General features: G+C 37.6%; 1 protein-coding gene across 48 annotated transcripts in view; it reads left to right on the top strand.

The window, feature by feature from the left end:
- Positions 1 to 25,791, top strand: part of LOC105489121 (protein tyrosine phosphatase receptor type D) — a 2,338,800-nt gene that overhangs the window by 2,287,416 nt on the left and 25,593 nt on the right. For all 48 annotated transcript variants that reach the window (XM_011753819.3, XM_071078808.1, XM_071078779.1 and 45 more), the window contains 2 exons: positions 24,789 to 25,074; positions 25,491 to 25,669. In XM_011753819.3, coding sequence (XP_011752121.2) covers positions 24,789 to 25,074; positions 25,491 to 25,669 — 465 coding nt within the window. The remainder of the gene's footprint in view (positions 1 to 24,788; positions 25,075 to 25,490; positions 25,670 to 25,791) is intronic.

Genomic DNA, 25,791 nt, shown 5'->3' with positions numbered 1-25,791 from the left:
TATTTGCCCTTTGATTTTTGAGGGTACAGATTTCTGGGACAGCACACTTCATTTTTAAATCATAGAAATTTACCAAAGATAAGTTGTTTATGAAGTACTTGCTTATGGAATGTGTGTTCATTGTTTTTGGTGTTGAGCATTGAATCATGTTTTAAAATACTCTAACTGGATTTCTGTTTCCGGTACACCTATGTGCCATAGGAGTTGGCAGAGCAGAGGGTGTGTCTATCAGTTAGCATTGCTCTCTACAAATACCAGCCCAAAACACAGTGGCTTAAAACCACAGTAATCTGTTATTTCTCACAAATCTGTGGGTTGACTTGGGGCAGGACGTGGATCTTCTGCCGATCTCTCCTGAGCGCTTTTTCTCAGTCAGCTTGAAGGGCTGGGAAAGCCAAATGGGGTCTCTCTTTCTCCCCAAGGCTTTTCATCCTCGTCCAGTGGACTCAGGGTTCTGAGGACATCACAAGGGAAGCTACAGGGCCTTTTGAGACAGTTGCTTTTACTACATTCCTTGGTTTGAAACAAGTCAAGGTCCATTCCAGATTCAAGGAATGGGGAAGCATACTCCACCTTTTGATGGGAAAACAACAACTCATTTATGACCTCATTTATTCTACCTCTGAGTGTGACATTGCTGAACCTTATTTACTGGATTAGTGGAACTCTGCTCTTCATGCTCATCAGCCTGGCTAAATACAATGTGAATTTCCCTCCCCAGGCTGGATGAGAGGAGCCAAGACCCCTAAGATGACCCCAAAATACAGGGTTTATGAATAGTATATGAAATAGGTAAGAAAGTAGGAAAAAAGTCCATTCTCAAAATGTATTTCATAACTGCTACCTGATTACTTCTGGTAAAATATCAGCTTGTGGGTAGCAGAAACTTGTGCTCTTAACTCTCCTTACATCCTAACTCAAAAATATTTCCTTTACATCTTTCTGTAATTCAAGATTTACTGGGGTTAGTGGGCCTCTTTTTGAACTCCGAAACAAGACTATGATTCATTCACAATGAATCATAGACGTGGAAGGGATATTTCCAGCCTCTCAGACCACTTCCCCCTCTGCAGCCTTCCCTTTTTTTTTTTTTTTTTTTTTTAATTTCAGTGTTGAGAAAACAAAATTAGGCCAATGAGGTTGACAGCTTTCCCATAGACTTCTGCTGGACTCAGGTCTTCAGACTGCTACTCTAGTATGTTTTCCACTGTGGTATGGTCCTTAAAATTTTGTTCAAATTAATTTGATTAAAGGGTCCCTTAACATTTTCTAGATGCATTAGGAAAATAACCAGAAAGCACCTATATAATGAGAGGAAGTGTTGTGTTTGGCACCAAGATGATTGGAGTAGGTAATTTTGACACATTAGACCCAATTAAGCATCCCAGATCTTCAAGCCCATGACTAATGGAAACAAAGGCTGATGGGTAGCCAGGGAGCACCCTGAATGCGCTGGGTACCCATTTGGTCAGTGAGGCTACAGCAGCAGATAATCATACAGTGATGCCAAAGGGAGATGGAGAATATGTCAGAGATAAACCTGTCCTGCCTTGTGGCAGTTCCTGGAGCCAAGATGGTGGAAACCACTTCAAGGCCAGTAAAAATTACTTTACATGCTGTCTTGGCGGGCCCTGCTCTGGTTCACAGTGGCTGCCTTGTGTACCTGCCGCTCCCATTGGAGTGCTAGCCTGACTGTGCCGTGGCTGTAGCATGAGCTTTTTAGTGTCGATATGCCTGGGAGGCCCATCATCTACAATTTCCTCATCTCAGGCTCCAGCCAACTGCAGCAGATGCTATTGTTACCTATTCTATTGAATAAAGTAGGAAGCAAAGAGAGAAAGAAATTTGTCAACATTTTTTTTCTGCTGGAACCGAAATGAAAACTGTGTGTGGTACGTTGTCCAATGATAACCCATGTGCCAGATCTCCATTTTGTGTAACATGCTTATATAAGACTCTGCTTCTGTATTTCTTAACGTAATATAAATGACCTTCTTGATTCCACTGTAGATGTGTTACAATTATAGCCATTCAGATTTCTCAATTTGGATTGGTGCTATTTCTTGCCCTTGCAAACCCTTTGCTTCTGACCATACCATCTGCTGGAATCATTTATATTTCTTTCACACACTCAAAGTGTTTGTTATATGCCTATGTTTAGCTGTGTAAAACTCTGAAATATTTTATATAAATAAACAAATGTTTAGCAAGTATTTTCAAACCCTTTGCCTTGATAACTAGCATTAATAAGGTACATTTGTGTCTCTAACGTAAGTACAGCTGCAGAGAGAATTTCTTGTTAGAGAAATGTATGAAGTGACACCAAAATCAGAAGAGAATCCTTTTTGAAATAAAAGCCTGCATATGCAAGCAGTCTCTGTGCTGAAGACAACGTAAATGATGATGAACTCAGCGAGCAAAAGGTTCTTTTTGGATACAAAACATAGCTGGGGGTGGGGGCTGTCTTCAAACTCTCCTAAGTAGCTGGACTTCCCAAGTTATCTTACCAACTTTTGAGCCCCAACATGACATTGATGAGCCTGCAAAGTCTTATTAATCTCTTTCTCACTGCTCTATTCTCATCACCCAGTTAAGTGCAACGTGAATGTCCTTCACAGGACTGAATGAGAAGAGCAAAACCCCCAAGTACGGCCCAAACTAAGGGTTTTTTGGTCAATATATAAAATAGGTAAGAGAGGAGGAAAAGGGACCTTTTAATTTTTTTCAAAACAGCCACCTGATCTTTTTTGTTGTTGTTGCCATTTTCACCTGATTGATTTGCTTTTTCCTCTTGGATCCATAACTACCCCTAGATGTGTATATAAGAGTTGTGAATTGGAGTGCCTTTTTCTATCTGATTTTTCCCTTCACTGAGGTAAGGCTCCTCCTTGTCACTGAAGCAGAGCTTGTATTGAGATTTGACCTGTGTGTTGCCTAAGTACAGATTATTTGATGATGCTTGGTTTTTTTAATTAGACTGTCCTCCAAGCTCAGAGTGAGTACGTAAATGAATATAGAAGATAAACGTATGTAAGATGCAACCTTAATTGGTCACAATGGTAAGCCTCCAAATTTTATCAAGAGCTAGGGTTGTTGGATTTTTGTATGGACAAACAGAGACCACGAATGGTCTCCAAATATAAACTGTGTTTTATACATGCTCTAAAACCCTAGTAAAAATCAAGTACTTCCTATATAAGCAATCGCATCTATAGTAGGCAATTTTAAAATGTAAACTGATAAATCAAGCTCCTGGATCTTTAAATCTTCATTTTAAGTGTGTCCTAAGAAAAACAACTCTGAATTCCATGGCATTCACTACATACTTGGCTTTCAAGATAAAAAAAAATGATAATTGTAGAAATGTAGAAAAATAAGAGATATTGGATAAAACTGTATGGTCTTGTGCAAGTCACTCACTTAAGTTGTATTTCTGTAGAAGGGTAGAGAACAGTCTGGTCATTTGCCAGTGACATCTTCTCAGAGGAAAACTGGATAAAATCTGACAGATTAAATGCTTGTTTACTTTGATGATGATCACGATTATGATGGTTTTCTAGAAATCGGTTTCTTTGAAGAAACAACCTCAGTCCAAATTTTGGTTTATAGGTGGTCAGACATTCTTCATATCCTAAACTCTCACTTTGTCAACCTGAACCAACTCCAATTCTAATCAACTGGGCAGAGGCTTTCTCAGTCTGGACTCATGCTCACTACTTATATTTGAAAAACCATAACCAATCATGTTACAAACCACAGAAATCCTCTACAGTGTATGGTTAATATTTCATCCCTCTTTTGTGTGTCTGAAAATGATTGACCCGATTTCAGACTATTTTCTCTGAAGTACTATAGTCTGAAATCCATTTGCTATCTTGGTTCAATTAAGCTCAAACTTATTGGTTTGTAGGGTACAATAGTAAAGCTACAAGCTTAGCAAAACCTCTTCCAGAATTTAGTAAGGAGCTCTGTGAATGTAGTCCAGTTACAAGAGATAGGTATGTATGCCTTTGTTGTTGTGTTTATATTTTCTAAAGGCTTAGGAATAAACACATTTTAAAAATCTGAGATAATAATTCTACATGTAACTCATTTTTAGAGTGAATCTTTGTGGCCTTCATAATGTACAAAGGTACAAATTCCTAAGGTGGTCTTCATATCTCTTGCTGAATTCTTTGCCTGCATTTCTACATGGGCAATCTTATCAAGTCACAGAATTTTCTGCTAAAGCGTCATCATATCACAGTTTGGCTATGGCCTAAAAAACCAATAGTCCAATTCTAGTTTTTGGAAGAAGGTGAGTGGGTCTGAACACCATCCTCTTTGTTATTTCTGCCCTGCGGGGTACTTTACATTTAGAAAGTGCTTTACCTTAAGGAGAAACAAAGGAGGCTGTTTTTTCAGATTTTTTTTTTTTTTTTTTTTTTTTTTTTTAGTTTGGTCATTTTCAAACATACCCCAAAGTGGAGAAGAGATATAATGAACCCCCAAGCACGCATCACATAACTTCAATTAGCAACATTCCAGGCAGTGTTTGTTAAATGGCAATTCATTTTCTATTTTTCAAAGAAACTCATTACATAACTGCCATTCAGCATTTGAGATTTTAATAGCCTGGGCAGCCTTATCTCAGGTAAATATTCAATTTCCATGGACAGAGGCAGTGTAAAAGGCAGTTATTACTGCTTTCTCAGCTCTAGGTTGAGTGCTCCTAGACTGGGTGTCCTATGCTGTTACAATCTGATACTTAGACTCCTTTTCTGCATCTGAAGTCTTACAGCATGAAGTTTCAAAATGATTACAGAGTATTGAAACCACCTTCCTCATCCTCTTTGGAGAGCTTGTACCCCAAATTGTCCTTAGCAACATTTGGCTTGCAGTCTTCTACAATTTTTATTCAGCACTTTTAATTAGGCTCAGTTCCTCAAAGGCTCCACCACTGCCTGTTATTTGACATCCTAAGTTTCACGTTCCCCTGCTAAAACTTTTCTTTTAATCTGTGAAAGCAGAGCTAGATTTAAAAAGTTCTACTTCATTGAGAAGAAAGAAGAAAATTAAAAAAAATAGCAGTTTTACAAATCTAAGTTTTACAAATCTATCTGTTGACCATTGATTCTGACCCATTCATAATTGGCATACATAATTCACACCTATTCTGGGTTATAAGAAGTATAAGCAAATCTACAGAAACAGAAAAAAAAAAAAGGTTTGAACATAAGAATGAAAATCACTCCGAAAATTTGGGATACCTCATCAATATATGTGCACATTGAATCATGGATTATTAATTGATGTGGGGGGGGTGAATTTCTGTAGTCTAGTAAGTATGGGCAAAAATAAGTTAAATTAGTTTCTTTACAGCAGGCTTTCTCAACCTTATGCATTGTGAGCCTTCAAGAGGAAATTTATAGAACTCTTTTTTCCCCCCTTGGAATTTCTCTAAAGACTCCAGGAAGTGCTATCATAAAAGAAATGTTTCATAGCCTGGATAATTTGGCTCACAGTAATAAAACAGGGTGATGAACTATTAAGTGTAATTGGCTAATGAATTAGCAACATTCAATAAAATGTATATATAAATATAACCAGTAAATATTTATTACAACTACACTGTGCAAAACTCTGGGTTATACAGTATGTATCTCCTTCAAAAAGCTTAATCATCATATATGAAGAGATCTAAAGCAATCAAGACCTTTCAGAAGAAACCTCGATCTGTATGTTCAGTTCAGACTTGATCATTTAGATAAAACCTCAAGTGAAGCAGAGAACCCTAAAATGTATGTATACAGTTGACGTTAACCTCAAATGCATAACTGTATATTAGATTCACTAGTTTTTAAAATTTGGGACTAAGGACTCGTATTTGAGTATGACCAATGATTAGGAGATTTAGTGTTTTTAATATCAACAGCAAACAGTATTTTGTTTCTAAAGTTAACCAACTGAAGTTTAGAATCCATCTAGATGTTTATAAATATTTTTCCATTTACCTGCAGTTGTGTCACCCTTACCTAATTCAATGATACTTTCTTGGCTGTAATGGGACAAATTAGTTTTACTTCAATCTTTCCAAAGTAGTTAACTTGGTTTCTACAGAAACAACTCATTTATTTTGTAACTATTTGTAACTATATCTGGTCATTTCAAGTAATGTAATTCTTAAATTTTATTTTACATTTACAGTAAGAATTACATTACTTAAATAAAATGACTGATTATTTTTGGAATAAACATGATGACACCACAAACATCCTAGAACCACAGACATCCTATAGAGTAGCCTCCTAACACTCAGCTAACCTAGTGCAGTGAGCAATGGGAGGAGATTTTTGGAGGAACAGGAAAGCTTGAGTTAAATTGGTTAAATGGAAGTCAGATAAGAACATGCATATTGATAGCCATATGCCTATGGAAAGGAACAAATGATGGAACAAACAGTAAGTGGTACTTGAGATAAGGGGAGGAAAACAGAACTTTGACACAAACAAAGCAATGCAACTGAAATGCAGAGATTTTATTTTAGTCTTTGTTCCTGAATCTCTCCACCTGTAAAATGCAAGAGAATGGCTTGATGGGTAGCTCTTAAACTTTAGCAAGCGCCAGAATCACCTAGGGGCTTTCTGAATTCAAATAGCTGGCTGGGCGGGGTGGCTCATGCCTGTAATCCTGGCACTTTGGGGCACTGAGGCAGGTGGATTACTTGAGACCAGGAATTCCAGACCAGCCTGGGCAACACAGTGAAACCCCGTCTCTACTAAAACTATAAAATTGAGCTGGGCATGGTGGCGCATGTCTGTAATCCCAGCTACTCGGGAGCCTGAAGCAGGAGAATTGCTTGAACCTGGGAGGTGTGAATTGCAGTGAGCTGAGATTGTACCACTGCACTCCAGCCTGGGTGACAGAGTGAGACTCAGTCTCAAAAATAATAATAAAAATCAAATTGCTTGGCCCCACCCCTTGATTTTCTGATTCTCTAGATTGGGGTGGGGCCTGAAAAATTGCATTTCTAACAAATCCCCACATGCTGCTGCTGCTGCTGCTGCTGCTGCTGCTGGTCATGGGGCCACACTTTGAGAACCACCAGATCTCTTAAGACCCTGCTGAATCCAAAATCTGATTCAATTGTATATTACATTCTTTTTTCCTGAGAGGATTTAAACCAGAAAATAAAGTTAAATATTGGTTTCATAAAATTTATTAGTAGAAGTGTAATAAACTATGCAAGTCTATAAACTATGCCAGAATAGAAAGGTTGCATATCTACTCTACGATTAGGCTAACTGAATTAAAATATCCAATTCTAGGCCCTCAATTCATAGAAAAAAAGAAAGTACTGAAATTAACACTGATCAAGAAGCTATTATTTAAAATGTATTTTGCTGACAGTATCATAGAAAACTTAGGAAATGGGTTTACATTTTACAGGTGAGGAAACAGAGGCTCAGGAAGAATAAATAAATGATGTATTTAAGACACAAGCTGCGGGTGGAAGAACCAGAGTTTATATCTCTAAATTCCATAAAATTTTTGTTTGCCAGCCTGGTTCTTTCATAAAATATGTACATCACATCAAAGACCATTTGCTCTGTCATGCTTACTTGAAAAGAAAATAATCAGTTTCATCAACTCAGTCAGGACTTTATGTTTAAACTATTTTAATCAGTAAGAAGTGAACCTTCAAGAAAAAAAATGGTGGGGAGAATTTTAAAGTGTAGCAAGTCTTTAATTCCATGAGCCAAAACTGAATTTCTTCCGCAGGCTCTAACTTTCAACCATTAGAGATATGTGGTTAGAGATGGCGTCTTTGAGGTCACATTGCATCCTCCTCCCTTAGAACTATGCCACTCATGAAACAGACACTAAATAAAGTGAACATTAGAGTAGAAGTGTCACAATCCAAAACGATGCCAGGAGTCATACCATGCAAGAATCTGAAGGGTATAATGATCTGTATGTATAGACTAAAAAATACGGGAGTTAGAATTACTCTCAAAGACCAAGAAGTAATGGTTTCCTTTGTTACTTAGGGGAAAGAGGGAGGGACTCGGGGTAGGCTGTTGACCAGATTTTGTGGGTACCAAACCCTGTAGGATACTTACATTCATTTTGTCAGGGTTTGTAAATGTTGAGTCTGGGGCTTGTCTTCTAATTAGCATTATGCCTAGTATTAATGGAAATGTTTGCTGCATCCCTGATAATTATCAGGGTAATAAGCATTCTATTCCCAATATCTTCCTCCCTATATGAGGTAGATTAAGTCTGCAAAGAGAAGCATTTAGTGGCCCTGAAAAGGGATGCACCATATAGCGTCCCTAGTATTAAGAAAAAATTTCATTTTCCTTGAATGGGTTCCTTACTAAGGAGCAGTTTGTTCATCCCTGCTCACCACATTCTCTCCGTTTCCAAAACAGAGAGAGAGCCAATAAAAGGAACTATTGCTTGTCTCAAATGCAGTATATTTGCTGCTTATATGTTCTTTGACGAATTCAGCCCTCGGTTTATCCCTCTTCAGGGGTTCCAGTCCAGTAAGGAAGGCAGCTTGGGGTCTCCAAATTGGCCTAGCCTCCATGAGTGAGGCTGCCAAGGCATTTGATAGAATGAACATTGTCAAGCTGTTCCTGCATCTCTTGGTGAGCTGCTAAAATGAGGCATTGTCTTCAAACAGAGGGAATAGCTTTAACTTCAAAGAATTTGTATTCATTTTCTGGTAAAGTTAGGAAACGCAGCTCATCCACAGCAGTGACTGGATTATGAGGAAAAGAGTTGGTGTGTCCCCAGAAACTCTCCCCTTCAAAGAAGAATTGTTGGAATTGCCGTATGATCCCACAGCATGCTGGATTCCTCAGGACCGTCAGTTATGGACAGCATCTTAGGTTCTTTGTAGTGTATAGCTTATGTAAAATAGATATCCATGAGTTAATCCATCAGCAGATTAAAATACCCTTCCAGTTACTCATATAGTAATTTTATAAGTTTCTTTAATAAAAGAGTAGATTTTCAGATGCTGCCACTCATCATCTATATATTTTAGTGCTTTTTAGTATTTCTATATAATTATATTTAATACTATAAACTATAAGTGTTGTAATTTCCTTTGACCTATGTTGCAGTTGGATACATTACATGATCAGAGCTCTCAATGAATCACTTTATGCACACGTATTTAGTTAATTGGTTATTTTTTCCCCGCCTGTGTTTATATGTAATATACTCTATAAGGGAAAGGAAATCAGCCTGCGTGCAGCTGAGTCTGGTAGAAGAGCAATTAAGTTCTATCAGAACAAACAGCTGTCAATAATGAGGTCTGAATTAAAATTACTACCAAAGAAAGGATTCTAGACATCTGCAGGAAATGTGAAAATATTTTTATAACCTAATAGCTGAGATCTGGACAGGGGTATCACTGAGTTTTCCCAGCTGTACCTGCAATGTATTTTGAAATATTCCCAGACTGAAAGAACACTGAAACTTATTGCATGAACTAGACTGCATTTAAAAAAATAATGTTGGCTGCCTTTGAAGAGCGTGTATTTTGATTTCATGTAATCAGCATGAAAACTTCCTATTTCAAACTATTTTGCTGTGCCCCTTGGTCATAAAATGAGGCTTAAAAATAATTCTGTTATCTTTGTTTTGTGTCTTTCCAATCAGGCTTCTATTACTTGGATATTTTTATTTCTGTCTTTGGAAAAATACTTTTAGGTCTTATTACATGGTATCTGATTTGTTCGCATTTGGGGTTGTTTCTTGCAGAGAAAACTCACAAGTTGGGCTTCAGGCATCTGAGTTTTATTACAAGATAATTCCATATATTTTCAGGTATCTGGAGATAGTAAGTATTTGGTCTAAAAAAAAAAAAAAAAAAAAAAACAGGAAGAGCAAACTTTACCTTTTTCAAAGCAGCCCTTTGCAGTCTCTCCTTTCCATTGAACTTTACATTGCTAAGGACAAAAAATCCATATGAATGAGAGATTACAATTTTTTAAATTTTATGTATATGTATGTGAACACACACATATGTACATTATTATGAGTGTATTCCATGCATCTTTTTGTCTTATTTACATTTAAAAATGTTAGGAATGTACCTGTATCCTCATTACCCAAAGTGTGGCCCAGGGACCAGCCATATCAGCATCACTTTAGAACTTGTTGGAAATGCACAATCTTTGGTCCCACCCCAGACTTACTGAATAAGAACCTCTGAGACAGAGCCCAGGTCTCTGTGCTCTCACAGTCCCTAGCAGCATGTTCAGACTACTTGAGCATATAATGCCTATATGCCTGGGGTACATTGCATGGTGATTGATACTTAGAAGAGGCATCTCTCATTTTGCATCTATTGAGTTGAATTATTGGATATTAACCTTCAGCTCTTTGGTGTCACAGTCTCTTTACTGTTTTCCATCTTCTAGTATTATTCTACATGAGAGGCAAACCCTGTCCTCTCTACTGTCATCCTTAAACATGACCAGTAGGTTTTTCTAAATACACTTAATACTAGTTCTTATTTATTCATCATCATGTATGCATGCCACACTAACTAAAAGTAAACCATAGACCAAAGTATTCTAAAAGAGATAGAGCTGACATAAATGTAACTAGCTGGTACATAACCAGGTATGTTAGTCTGAAGAAAAGAGGTTTATTTGGCCTACAACCTGTTCTGGCAGGCTGTACAGCAAGCATGATGCTGACATTTGCTTCTGTTGAGGGCCCTGGGAAGTTTGGTGGAAGGGAAAGGGGCAGCCAGTGTATCAGATGGCAAAAGAGGGAGCAAGAGAGAGACAGGAGAGGTGCCACACTCTTTTAAACAATCAGGTCTCATGTAAACTCAATATCCCTCATTACCACAGGGAGGGCACCAAGCCATTCATGAAGGATCCACTTCCATGCTCCAAACACTTCCCACCAGGCCCCACTTCCAACATTGAGGATCATATCTCAACATGAGATTTGGAGGGTACACATATCCAAACTATATCACCAGGTACACAAAAGATCTATTTTGGCAGTGCTTTAAAAACCATTTAATTCATTTATTTTTCAGTAGTGGAGTAGAGTGGGAGAGCTAATGTTTCATGAATAAAAGACAATCAAGAGAGAACAGCATTTCTCTCTTGAACCAACATTCTTACAGTCTAAATTGATAGAATCATGGACCTTGAGTCCATCTGGGGAGCTCCAAGGAAACCTGTCATCTGTTCATAGTAAAACTCCCATTGGTGGGAGTGAGAGTCTGGTGGAAGGGGAGACATGGGCCCAAGTCTTAGCTACCTAGTGACAGCCACGTGATCTTCATCAAATTCATAAGCCTGTAAACACATGCAACTACTTGAGTCAAACCAACCAAGAAACAAGACAACCTTAGTATTTTAACAGTACCTTTATTCAAGGAGTTTGAAGGCCCAGATGCTCCAAAATTTGTTAGAAACTAAGGTTCAGTAATTAGTACAGAAAAGAAAAAGAAAATTCTTTTAAGTCTTGAAGCAGATTAGAATACAATTCAGTTATGTGGATAGCCATTTATAATTGAAAATTAGAAACATTACTATTATTTAATTTTTTCGTATTAGTGTTATTTCATGAAATTTTCATCCATCTTGTAGGATGACCATTACCAGTCATGGTATATAGTTATTTCATTGGATGACTGTATTACATAAAGTTTTTCTGTTTATTTTGCTATGAATTCATGTGTTTGACTTTGTGGAAGTGAATCCCATTTTACATTTTGCATTGATAAACTATGAATTCTAGCACCTTATAATTACAATAGAAAGGTTATGAAAAAGCGAAAAAAAGAATAAGGAGTACTTAGCAATGATCCTAAACTTCTACGTTTTGGATAAATATAAATAAGGTACTAAAATTTTCAATTTGTTATTTAATAAATAAAAGACATATTTAAAAACTATGATCGCTTGAACTCAAGAGGTGGAGGTTGTAGGGGGCCAAGATTGCACCACTGCACTCCAGCCTGGCGACAGAGTGGGACTCCGTCTCAAAAAAAAAAAAAGAAAATATGGATGTGAGTAGGCAAAAGGGTTAGAAGAGGCAATGGGCAGTACTGGCTGGGTGCAGTGGCTCATTCCTGTAATCCCAACTCTTTCGGAGGCTAAGGCGGGCAGATCATCTGAAGTCAGAAGTTCAAGACCAGCCTGGCCAACATAGTGAAACCCCATCTCTACTAAAAATAAAGAAAATTAGCCGGGTGTGGTGACATGTGCCAGTAATCCCAGCTAGTCAGGAGGCTGAGGCAGGAGAATCACTTGAACCTGGGAAGCAGAGTTTATGATGAGCTGAGATGACACCACCGCACTCCAGCCTCCCAGGTGGCAGAGTGAGACTCCATCTCATTCATTCATTTATTCATTCATAAATAAATAGGCATACTGATTCATAATTAAGAAACCCTCAAGTTTAAGAAGCCAGATCAGATGCCATAGCAACAGGCCTCTGCAAAACCAACACAAAGGCCTGCTGGAGGTTGGTAGGGTGTTGCAATCAAAGCAGGCCCCTTTTTAAGGCAGTAGGTAACTTGATTGTATTGAGAGTGAGATTTTCACTGCCTTATAAAAGCCTGCAGAAGTCAAACAAAAGGACCAAATGAAACAAAGAACCAGAGATTTAGAGCCTTCCAAACTATTGGACTATTTCCGTTTAAATAATAGCCTTTTTTTTTTTTTTGATACGGAGTCTTGCTCTGTCACCAGGTTGGAGTGCAGTGGTGTGATCTCGGCTCACTGCAGCCTCCACCTTCTGGGTTCAAGCAATTCTTCTGTCTCAGTTTCCCTAGTAGCTGGGACTGTGGGCGTGCACCACCACGCCCAGCTAATTTTTGTAGTTTTAGTAGAGACGGGGTTTCACCTTGTTGGCCAGGATGGTCTCGATCTTCTGACCTCGTGATCTGTGCGCCTCATGCTCCCAAAGTGCTGGGATTACAGTCATGAGCCACTGCGCCTGGGCAATAGTAGCATTTTAAAAAAAGAAAAACCAAAAAACTCCTTGCATTTGTGTACATACTAAAATCTTGTCCATGTGGGAAAATGGTATGCCTTACAAAATAATCAAAGTTACTGAAGTTCAAATGCCCTCCAAGTACCTTCCCTCCAAGTACCTTCCAGTGGCTTGTCTCTTTGAATCTTGCTTAACCTGAATCAAGAGTAATAGCATTTACATTGCTAATGACAAGCCTGCTGTGTGGACTGAGCAGTTTGCACACATTGATGTAGTCCATGTGATTGTAACTTCCTTTGGGTTGAGCAGTATACAACCCACGCAGCTTTACTTGGCAGGCCTGGTAAATGGTTGTCTCCTCTTTCAAAAAGTGGGCAATTTTGTATCATTCTAAACAGAATTTAGAATACGGGGTGCGCTGATATGGTTTAAAAGGAAAATCTCTGTGTGAATGATATAGTTCTCTAAACTTCCGCAGCATCATTTGATTGACCTCTATTCAGATTCAAGTCAACTACCAATTATCAGAGCCAGCTGAGTCTGCTCTATCCATGCCTAATGGCCTGTTCTATCCATCTGTAAAATGAGACCTGCTGCGGCATATTCAGGTGTTCTTTACGCGAACATATTAGCCGTCTAATTTATCATGAGAATCACATTTTAAGAATAATAGGGAGTGTGTTCAGCAGATAATGTCGGGACAAAGCCAAGATCATGCAGAAGTCTTTGGAAGATTTTAGTTTGAGTCTACGTACTTGGAAAAAAAAAAATCAGATGAGGCCCATGTGGATTTTTTTTCTTTTTCGACACGGAAATTACCTTTTCACTCAGCATGGAAAAATAAAATGCCCAATGGGATATAACCTGGTAGCTCATCCCTGACCTTTCAGTATTCTATACAAGGATCCTTATCCGGCAGTTTGGGAACTTTGTGCTTAGTCTCTGCCTCTTCTCTGTTGATGAAATGTGAAGTTCCTTTGATCCTCAGAAGACACACCCAAGTGTACTATATTTTACCTTTCTAGAGTGATAATGGCTCTGGGTCATCTCCCTAACTCACTCACTCGCGTGCTGTCTCTCTCTCTCTCTCTCTCTCTCTATATATATATATATATATGTGTGTGTGTGTGTGTGTGTGTGTGTGTGTATATATATATATATATATATATATATTTTTTTTTTTACTCTTTGCCAAGCATTCTCCTCTCTACGATGACTCCTGTATCCCCTTACTTTCTGAAATCCACTCTTTAAAAGCCAGCACCAGATGGCAGGACTAAGTCTGGGCTCCACAGAAGCTGCCAACATCACCCAGACTTCTGAGAATCCATCACTGAGCAAGGCAGTATACCTGAGCTAGAGTTAATTAGCTTCCATCTTTTCTCTCTGTGTCTTTGGAGCCTCAACTCTTTATTGAACTGTAATTATGATATTTCTTGATATTTCTTATAGTAACTTTTTACCCATTGCTTTATATTTTTTAATTCCATTATTAGATTATTATGTTGTCCTTGTTAAAAAAAAAAAAAAAACTGCAAAAAAAACCACTTCAACTAAAGTGAAAGTTTATCTGTACTGCTACCATTACCGATTCTTCTCAGAACTATTGTTCTGATTTGTGTATCTCTTCAGATCATGTTCTGTGAATTAACATGTGTACAAATAGAGATATGTAATCTTGAATGGACTTTAAACAAAATATAAGTAGTGTTTTTTATATATATATATATATATATATATATATAGTTCTGCAATTAAGTGGGGTTGACAATGTCTTAGACACTTTTTTGGAGGGGGTCAATACATGGATTCACCTCTTTTTAATATTACATTGCATCCATGGTATTGATATACCATAGTTTATTCAACTATTTCCTTAGCCATGATTGTTTTACCAAGTTAATTTGCTATGTCAACAATGCTACAATAAAATCTCTTTCCACTCTTTTTGTGCATATGTGTACACAGACCTCCATGCTAGATTTCTAGAATTGGAGATGCTGTGTCAAAGATACTCTTTTGTAATGAATATTGCAAAACTGCCCCTTAAAATTGCTATAACTACTATATATTAATTATGATAGGCATGTAGTGTAGGTTGAATAGCATGGATAAATTTCACTGCATTTCAGTGACAATTCAAATTTTTTAAATTTTAATTTTGTAATATATAAAAGTTAATTAGGTGAATATTTTTGTCAAAGAAATTGCTATAATTTCTCTGGTTATCCTAGGTAAGAGATGCTAGAAGAAACTAAACTATCTATGGGTCTGTTTTTTGTAGCAAACCCCAAATATTGTAGAGATGGCCAGTATCTGCTTATAAAGTTAAATGTTGATTTTTAGCAAAGAATTTCTGAAAGAAGAGTTTCAAAATGGCATCCTCATCAGAGTCACATCACAGTTTTATTAAAAGAGTCACCTAATTAATCTTATAAACCTGAGTCATAAAACTCCGTCTCTTCTCATAGATGTCAGGTACTTGTAGTTCATATACCATTCTGATAGGTGAACTATATCCAATCAAATTATAAGCTGTCATATGTACAAAATGCTCACAATGATTTTTTTAGTCCATATTTTACTGTCTTTGCACCCAACTAAATGATGTGTGAAATATCCTAGTTCTATTGTCTTTCTTTGCCAGATCAGTGAAGTACCAGTAAAGAGTCAGGTCAGCATTAAAATTCCACCACATTAATCAGAAAAACCAACTTTTAAACACATCTCCAGAATTTTGTTAGCATAAAACAGTCCCTGTATGCCTCTTAATTTTTTCTTTTTGCACATTACTACTGTATCACATCACGGGACATTAAGCATGTTTCAACCCGTGGGACTAACTCAATCATGTTTTTAGAAATTGAAAACAAATGTTGTAACTGGATGAATGATAATATTGAAGTAATAACAATTTCCTAGTAGGCATACTTGTTTAATGGATTGTATAGTCTTTCAGCTTGTAAACACTGGAACGTCTACCACTCACTGAAATTTTTTTTAAAAAAACACTACAGTTTAGCAATAATTTGGTTTGCTGCTGAAGTCAAAACAAATATAGAGTTTATTTGTGTTCTGATTCTCATTAGTGGAATCGTTGTCCTCACTGGAAAATAACTTAAAAAGTTGATTTTACTTTAGGGATAACAGAGACCAACATAAGCTAGACTCGATTTAAAAGGGCCGTCGTTCTCTTTTTGCTGGAATTTTCTGTAACATCATAAATGTACCAAATTGTGCTGGCCTCAGCCTGAAGCACAGGGTTATGCACTCCTTTTTTTTAAAAAGATATTTAGAAAAATCTGTCTCAGTGCTTGGCAACTACTCTGACAGAAAACAGATAAAAATAAGGGTGGTTTATCAGTTTTGCTGTTCTTATCATGTTTCAAGTTGAAGGCTGTTGAAATGATGAAAAACAAACAGCACTAAATAGGGTTCCGTCATTATCACTGCAATGGGGAGCTGAGTTTTTCAGGATCAAAGAAAAATGCATTTGCTTTTAGAACTACAATCCTTCATTTTGAGAGGTGCACTGCACTCAGATACTGATGGGTGAACAAAAAAAGAATACATTGGAGAAGGAAAAAAATAAATATATGCTGCTGTGGGAACTTGGAAATTCAAACAAAAGTAGGCTGGCATACTTTTAAAAGCTCTGAATTTTCAACATTCAATTTCTTAAGGAAAAAAAAAAGTGCCTGAGGTTTGTTATTTCTCAGCAATTGGAGTGAAGCATAAGCACAGGTTGTTTGCATCTCATCGAATTATAAGTATTACTTTATTTTTGTAAACATGTATCAAAGGAATTTTCCCCTGCTGGGGGCTTTGGGGAATGTTTCCCTATGTGTTACTGATCTGGGAGAGGGCTTTCTATTTGTAAACTTTTTTTTAATTTTTTATTTTTTTTTTTAATTTTGTCACTTGAGTTGAGCACCTTCAATTTCCCTGGCATGGAAATTGCCAAACAGTAGAGACAACGAAGCTGTTGTCTTTTCCCTGGAGGAGAGCATCAACTGGCATAAGGATAATAACCAGAAAACAAAACTAAAGTAAGGCAGTTGCTGAAAAAATAGTTATAAATTGTCAAAAGAGTCCAAGGAGGAATAAATCAAAAGGAAATGTTGATCCAGGAAGCAGCAGTTGAGGTGAATCTTGAAGGAAAGTACATGTCAGCAGATGAGAAGGAGGTAGAAGGTCCAGCGTCACAAACGCCCAGAGGTGGGAAAGCATAAAACATGTTTAATTTGAACTAGTGTTGAGGGACAGCCAAGAATCTTATAATAAAAATATTACCTGAGGGCCCTGCGGTTTTAATAGTGAGACCAGTGCCTAAAGCATATCTATATGAAATTTTTGAACCTCTAAGTTAAAGAAACAACCCTCAATTACTTAGGGCAAAAATTACTATTAAAAGACCAGAAACCAGACTGACCTATGACTTTTTCAAAGGACAAAGAAAGACCATGAAGCCATATATTTAGAGTTTGAAGAGATAATATTGGAGCCCAGTAATCCTGCACAAAACCAAGTTGTTGGTCATGTGTAAAGAAAAAAAAAGAAACCCACAAAGGGTTTCTCAGATATGTAAGGCATCAGAAAAAGTAGCATCCATGCATATGTTATATAAAACATTATTGAAAGACATATTCTAGCCAACCAATAGATGCATCAAAATAAACTCAAAACTCGATGAGCCATGTCAGAAAGATAAACTGTGAAACATGTAAGGCAGAATTATTCTAAATAAATGCTGCTGATGTGGTTATAAGTTTAATAAAAATGTTATAACCAGTCCCTAAAATGGAAAATAACTATGTGGAACATGCCCTCTTTTTCCCTCACTGCCTTTCAGCTGATGGCTTTCTATTAGTTTTTCAAATGTGCTATTGTCTATTCTAGCACTTTTTTTTAGGATATCTTTTCAAAAGCTTTTCCACCCTCTTTATTTAGCAAACAGTTAGTTGACCTTTAGGTATTGCGTTAGTCTGCTAGGGCTGCCACGACAAAATACTCGAAACTGAGTGGCTTAAACAACAGAAACTTACTTTCTCACCACCCAGGAGGCTGGAAGTCCGAAGATGAAGGTGCTGGCAGAGTTGGTTTCAGGAGAGACCTCTTCCTGGCTTTTAGATGACTACTTTCTCACTGTGCCCTCACATGGCCCTTCCTCTGTGTATGCATAGAGTAAAAGATCTTTGGTGTCTCTTCCTCTTACAAGGACATCAATCCTATTTGATTAGAGCTCCCACCTTGTGACTTCATGTAACCTTAATTATCTCCCTAAAGGCCCTGTGTCCAATACAGTCACACTGGGGGTTAGCGTTTCAACATATGAATTTTGAGAAGAAAGACACAATTCAGCCCATAACAGATTTCCATTTCAATGGCACTTCCTCAAAGGTGCTGTACCAGCATCGTCCACATTTGCCTCACAGCGCCACTTGAGGTTTGTAATTAGATGTTTATTCGTGTGATTATATAATGTCGAATTCCCCCACTAAACTGTAAGCTCCAACAGGAAAGATCACGTTTGTTTTGCTCATTGTTTCTTCGATGTCTCAGCACATGGTAGGCACTCAGTAAATATTTGTGGAATAGTAGGCGAGAGAGTCTTATGACAATACAACAAATGTGGATGGAAGAACAAAGTAAGGAACACTTTCCTGTTTGTCCCTGGATGGTGGGAATGGATGCTTTAGCACAGTCATATGTACTGGTAAACATGTAAAAACCTGCTCTCTGGGGAGAAAAAAAAAGTAGTATTTGCTCATTTCTTTGGTGTAAATATTCCCATGGATGATTTCAGACTACAAACATGAGGTCACTAGAGAGAGATGATCACCAGCCCATCATTAGTGCAGTCCCCCCTTATCTGCAGGGCATGTGATCCAAGATCCCCAGTGGATGCCTGAATCCCCAGAGAGTACCAAGCCCACTTGCCATCAGTCATGACATGTTTCTGTTCATGTCTTTCACCCAAAATTTAATGCCTTTTTCATCTTAACTAAGTACTTATCACATACTGTGGCAGTAACTTTTGCAGTTTGAGGTGCAACAGCCGAACAATCATGAATTTCTTTTTCCTTCTTCACAATTTTACATATAGGAGATTCATCCTTACCATAGATCTTAGCAACCTCAGTATACGATTTCTCTTTCTTTCCTTATTAAATTGAGAACTTTCACCTCTTCACTTAAAGGAAGCACTTTGCAGCTGCTTTTTTGCGTATCCAAATTGCCAGGATCACTACTCTTGCACTTTGGAGCCATTAAGTAAAATAAGGGTTACTTGAAGACAAGCACTACAATACTAGGGCAGTCCATCTGATAACTGAGATGGCTACTAAGTGACTAACAGACAGGCAGCCTGTACAGCATGGATACACTGGACAAAGGGATTGGTTCACACCCTGGGCTGGATGGAGAGAGAGGGAGGGCATGAGACTTCACCACACTATTCAGAAAGGTATGCCATTGAAAACTTAATTGTTTATTTCTGGAATTTTCCATTTAATATTTTCAGACCGTGGTTAACCGCAAGTAACTGAGATTGCGGAAAGTCGAAACCACAGATAAAAGGGGATTACTGTATATGATGTTTTCACCTCAAGAGCATAAAATAATTTGAAACAATTAAGAAACAATGAGTTTTTAATATTACCTTTATTTTTAATATATTTATTTCAGCAAATAATAAATATATTAAGGAAATATAGAAATATTAAAGAAAATGTAAGGATTGGCTTTTGCTAGCTCTAGCATACCACTGGTGGGGAGTTGAAGAAAATCATGGAGTTTGAATACATAGCAATTTATAATTTATTATTGTGCAGGGTAAGAGGCAAAAACAGTCTAAGATGATTTTTCAATTTTAAACCTGAGTGTCAAGGAGAGCCCGAGTGTGGGAGGAGCAGATTTGAAAGGGAAAGATGCTGATTAAGCTTAGAATCTTTATTTTTGATATACTTGAAGATGGTTTGAAATACAGATCTCCACTTGTGCTGAAAAAGAGAGCCATCACTTTAGGAATTCTTTGGAGACTACTACTGAGAGAAAGGAGGACAACTTTTGGAGCATTATCTACATTTTGGGGACTGGCAGAGATATGTAATCTGGGAAATTGATACAGATGGAAGAATACAGAGAGGCAGGTAGAGAATTAGCACTGGAGTCAAATAAAAAAAACAAAATGAAACATACTGAGGCACAGTCTGAATGGATGCCAGTAGATTTCTGAAGATGACATTTAGAGTTCATCTTTGATTTCGATTTCAAGCATGGTAGGAATTCTACCCTGTTACAGAATCAGTGTTACCATGATACAGGATCATGATACAATTATTTTGGGCTGATTTCGTGTACTACCTGTTTAGGATTGTTTTGTGTTTGGAGTAATGACACAATCTCCACTCTTGCTACCATTAACCCCAAGGGAGTATCTGATGGTTCCCATACTCCCTTGACTAGTGTCCTTAAAACCAAGGATAAAAGGCTTTTCTAGGAACCTGCATTAGGCATAGTCAAATGCTGCTAATGGAGTATTACAGACAAGCGGGCTACAGGAAAGTCACTATATTTGGCAATGACTGCTGACCTAAATGGTGGAAAGCATTGTGAAGCACTGGGGGTCCTGGGAACAGGGTGTTAAATTTTAACACCTCAGAACCTGCATTTGAGTCTTCTCTGCTATCCAAGTATGGCGTGAATGGCTGTAGGACTTCAGGGCAGTTCCCAAGTGTTGTCAGAGAAGGGGAAAGGAAACCAGCATTTACCGAATGCTTCTTACGTGTCAAACACTGTGGTAGGAAGGCCCTTGCCTGCCATCTCATTTGCCGTGACAATAAATGTGAAAGCAGAAAGCTCCTCAGATATAAGGCACGTTTATTGGAAAGACGGCAGAGAAAAGGAAGAGCAGCTTGAGAGAGTAGATGAAAGCAAGATTTATTATTATTATTATTATTATTATTATTATTATTATTATACTTTAAGTTCTAGGGTACATGTGCATAACGTGCAGGTTTGTTACATATGTATACTTGTGCCATGTTGGTGTGCTGCACCCATCAACTCATCAGCACCCATCAACTCATCCTTTACATCAGGTATAACTCCCAATGCAATCCCTCCCCCCTCCCCCCTCCCCATAATAGGCCCCAGTGTGTGATGTTCCCCTTCCAAGTCCAAGTGATCTCATTGTTCAGTTCCCACCCATGAGTGAGAACATGCGTTGTTTGGTTTTCTGTTCTTGAGATAGTTTGCTGAGAATGATGGTTTTCAGCTGCATCCATGTCCCTACAAAGGACACAAACCCATCCTTTTTTATGGCTGCATAGTATTCCATGGTGTATATGTGCCACATTTTCTTAATCCAGTCTGTCACTGATGGATGTTTGGGTTGATTCCAAGTCTTTGCTTTTGTTAATAGTGCCCCAATGAACATACGTGTGCATGTGTCTTTATAGCAGCATGATTTATAATCCTTTGGGTATATACCCAGTAATGGGATGGCTGGGTCATATGGTACTTCTAATTCTAGATCCTTGAGGAATCGCCATACTGTTTTCCATAATGGTTGAACTAGTTCACCATCCCACCAACAGTGTAAAAGTGTTCCTATTTCTCCACATCCTCTCCAGCACCTGTTGTTTCCTGATTTTTTAATGATTGCCATTCTAACTGGTGTGAGATGGTATCTCATTGTGGTTTTGATTTGCATTTCTCTGATGGCCAGTGATGATGAGCATTTTTTCATGTGTCTGTTGGTGAAGGCAAGATTTTAAAAGCCAAATCTCAAGTGTTGCTGAAGTAATTCTGTCATAATTTTCCCAGTATTACATTGCCTGTTTCTCGTTGTCAGCTTTAGAGACTGAATGTTAAAATGGAGTTTGTACCTAGAAAGTAACTGCCTTTTCCATTATGTTTGCAAAACACTTGGTATATTTAATGTAGCCTTAAGACTTACTGGATAATTAGACTCACTAGAAAATTCACATTAATAAGAGTTAATTGTCACTATCATGATTTAAGAAATACGGGAATATAAGGAAGGGGTTAAAGTTTCTTTCTCAAGGATACACAGCCATTGATATCTGAGGAGGTATGTTAAGCCTCAAGGTCTTGCTTCAAGCTAAAACACATATTTAATATTTAAATCCCTCAAGAATTCTTCACCCTAGAAAAAGGTAACACATTAAGTTCCAAAGTCAGCTCCTTCCCTATCTTGCATATGAATGGCAAGATTGGGCAGTTAACAATATTTTGAATTTTGGGGAAAAAACAGGTTTTGTTCAAGTCAGAGCCTCTGTTATTTCTTTTCATCCCACAATTCATGATTTGAACCCACACATATTTGATTTTTTCCCTTCCTTATTTTTTGGAAAAAAATATATCATCACCATTATGAAAAGGTTGATACTGTTTGGAGTTGGAGTTATTCCTACCAATTGTTCAAGATTCTGTAGTATCTTTCTGCCAGAATATAGAACCATGCATCATCCAGACATTTGAATGGTCCCTGATGCATATTTTGAGAAAATAGTCCTGCCATTATCTAGAATTGACTTGATATATAGGGCTCAGTTTTAAGGTTTACAGTGTGGTTTCCACTGGGAGGAACTGCATAAAACTGTGTCCAATTAGAAACGATTCACAGCTGCAATGAAGACAATTTAGTAAGACAACACAGAAAGAATGAAAGATGTTACTTGGAGTCTCAGGACCTGCCAAACACAGGATTTGAAAGAAACACAGAAAGACAAATCTTTTCCAGGTTGAGTCTGACTTAACGTTCCTTTAACTGCAATCTGATGGCTTATCAGGAGACCAGCAAAGAGACTACTTAAAGTGATTTTCCTGTCTCTTTATTCCCGATCAAACACTATGCAGAGCAGGCCTCGGATACTCCTTACATAGTTCCAAACGCTTGTCAAATGTAGGATTTTGCACGGACTGAAGAGTCCTGTTTCCTAAGTAGACCTACCTTACCAGGACTGGCTGCTCATTACTGGAGGCCTCTCAAGCCAGGCACTAGTGTGTTTACTTATTTCACAAACACTGTTGAACACTTACTGCATGCTTTGTGTAGGGCACACAAAGATTTTTTTTTAATGCAGTTCCTGCTCTCAAGATGTATGATATGGTTTATGGATGGCTGCCCTGAATTAATAATATAATTTGGTTAGAATTGTAGTGAAGAGGGGTGTTTGAAGGCAACTAGGGATCTGAGGCAGAGGGTGATTAAAACCACCTGGGAGGGTAGGAATGGGGAATGTCAGGGAAAACTTGCCATCTGATAGGCTTGTTTAGAACCAACTAAATAAAATGAGACTTCGTGGATCTCAAGGAACTGGAACCATCAGGCTGCCTTCGCTCTATATTAATGTTTGCATCAGGTTTCCAATTGGTCTGTGCTGAGGTATGTGCTATCATTTGTAAGACTCTGTCGCAGAAGGCTTTTGCATGATGTATCAATGCCCAGTCAATTTGTGGGTTTATACTTGGTATTGGAGTCTTAGCATCAGTATTCAGGAGCCCTCTGGCATAGGACATAGGAAAGTAACCTAGTTTAAAATAGTGGTTATATCAAATTCCCACTTAGCCCAGTCTGCAAACCACAGAGCTCCTGTATGGAAGCTAGCTTTGATATACACTGTTCAGCAGTTAAATAAAGGTATTATTTTGTTTTTTTAAAAAGCTCTCTTACTGCTTGCAGCCACTTGATACCAAACAGAAACTGCCTTTTCAGTTGAGACAGGCACCCTGGTGAGCATTAACTCATTCGTTTTGGAGTTCTGATATCTTCATTGCACAGGTGCCTTGCCAAACCTATGAAAATTTTACATGTAGCTCCCAGAGCCAGCAGTGTGATTACCAAAGCCATCTGTCTTTTTTTCATGCTATAATATCTTTAATTTCTCATCCTTCCTGTCCTTCAAGTCGTACTTCAAATGCCACATCATATACCAAACTAATACATCCTTTTTCTTTCTTGTTTAGAAATAGCTGTGTATAAAGTATTATGTCCCTTTGATACACACTGAGCTCTTTAGAGATAGCATCTAAGTCATCTTTATGTTGTATCCCCTATTTCACTTAGCAGAGTACTTCATTGTTTATTGAATGAAGAAACGGATAGATCAATGATCGACAAATAAATGAATACATAGATACACAGATGACAGGAAACATGGCATGTAGCAAATGAAGGAGGCTGTCTGTTGCCTGTTATCTAAGATGGTAATTTAATTGACCTATTCCTGTTTATTACGTGTTTACCAGCCTGGTAAACACGCATGTCAGGAAGAGAAAGTATTTGTGATTGAACCATACTTGACACATAAATGTCCTCAGCCTGAAGGGTTTGATAAATAGGAAGCATGCAAAGTTTAGCTTGAGATTGTAAAAACAATCTTTATATTTTGTACATTGAATGAAAATAGACAGAGTTTGCAAAAACTATAGCCTAGTCAGACCTGGACCAAATATGGACAGACTAAATGTTTGTATTTTTTTCATGACTTCAAAAGAGTTCAAAACAATGTCCACTTTGTATTGCATGATCAAGGAACATAGTGATTATGGATTTAATATTTTTTACATTTTAAAACTAAACTAATTTTACTCAGTCTTTTGTTCCCTGCCCTCTGATTATTGTGCCTAGATAATACTTTTGACTTTAGAATATTACAAAGTCATCCCAATAGCTGTTTGAGTAGAAGTAATGGATGTAAGATCTAGTTAATAAGAATAATAAAAATACTTATATTATGTGTTGATTTTCTGATAGGTTTATTTGGGCTCTTCTTTTCTCTTTATTTTCCTCATAGTGCGGGAGTTGGCCGGACTGGTTGTTTCATCGTCATAGATGCCATGTTAGAAAGAATAAAGCATGAAAAAACTGTAGATATTTATGGCCATGTAACTTTAATGAGAGCCCAGAGGAACTACATGGTTCAAACAGAAGACCAATACATCTTTATCCATGATGCACTGTTAGAAGCAGTGACTTGTGGAAATACCGAAGTGCCAGCTAGAAACTTGTATGCCTACATTCAGAAGCTGACACAAATAGAAACAGGAGAGAATGTCACAGGAATGGAGCTCGAATTTAAGGTATGGTATTGGATGTGATGTGGTTATTCAGGAGCGAGTCATTCTGGGTTTGTCTTTGAGTCAGGGCTTTACTTTAACCTTTCAAATTTGTGAAGTACAAGATTCATTTGACCTTTCCCTCAGGTGTATGATTCTAAAATGTATTCCTCCCCTTTTCCTCTTCTATTCTTTGCTTCCTAATAATATCTTCAGCCCTTACGTCTGCTAATTTGAGAGATTATACTTTCAGAAAATATATAGAAATCCACTAGGCTGTAGAGAGTAATTAGCTAGATATGAAAAGCAGTACAATTTGAATAGTCATTTATTTTAAGTAAACAAAAGATTTCTATCAAAAAGGGAAAGGTGGGGTACATTGCATTCAAACCATAGGTGAAATTGACTGGTGGGTTTTTCCTTTTTTTTCTATTCAACAGCGTCTAGCCAGCTCAAAAGCTCACACCTCAAGATTTATCAGTGCCAATCTTCCATGTAATAAATTCAAAAATCGCCTTGTTAATATTATGCCATATGAATCCACAAGGGTATGCCTGCAGCCTATCCGTGGAGTAGAAGGATCTGATTACATCAATGCCAGTTTTATTGATGGCTACAGGTATCTACTTTTGCTCCCCTGACTATGTGCCCTAGTTTCATAACCGGAATAAATTTCATCTTCATTCAAAGCATTTTCTTTCTGCATAGGTCATCATTTAGTCCCTTGATATTTTTTTTATT

This window comes from Macaca nemestrina, chromosome 14 (genome assembly GCF_043159975.1).
Source record: "Macaca nemestrina isolate mMacNem1 chromosome 14, mMacNem.hap1, whole genome shotgun sequence".
NCBI classification, from domain to species: Eukaryota; Metazoa; Chordata; class Mammalia; order Primates; family Cercopithecidae; genus Macaca; species Macaca nemestrina.
Note: the sequence above shows the minus strand (reverse complement) of the source record. Positions and strands in the feature narration are given on the sequence as shown.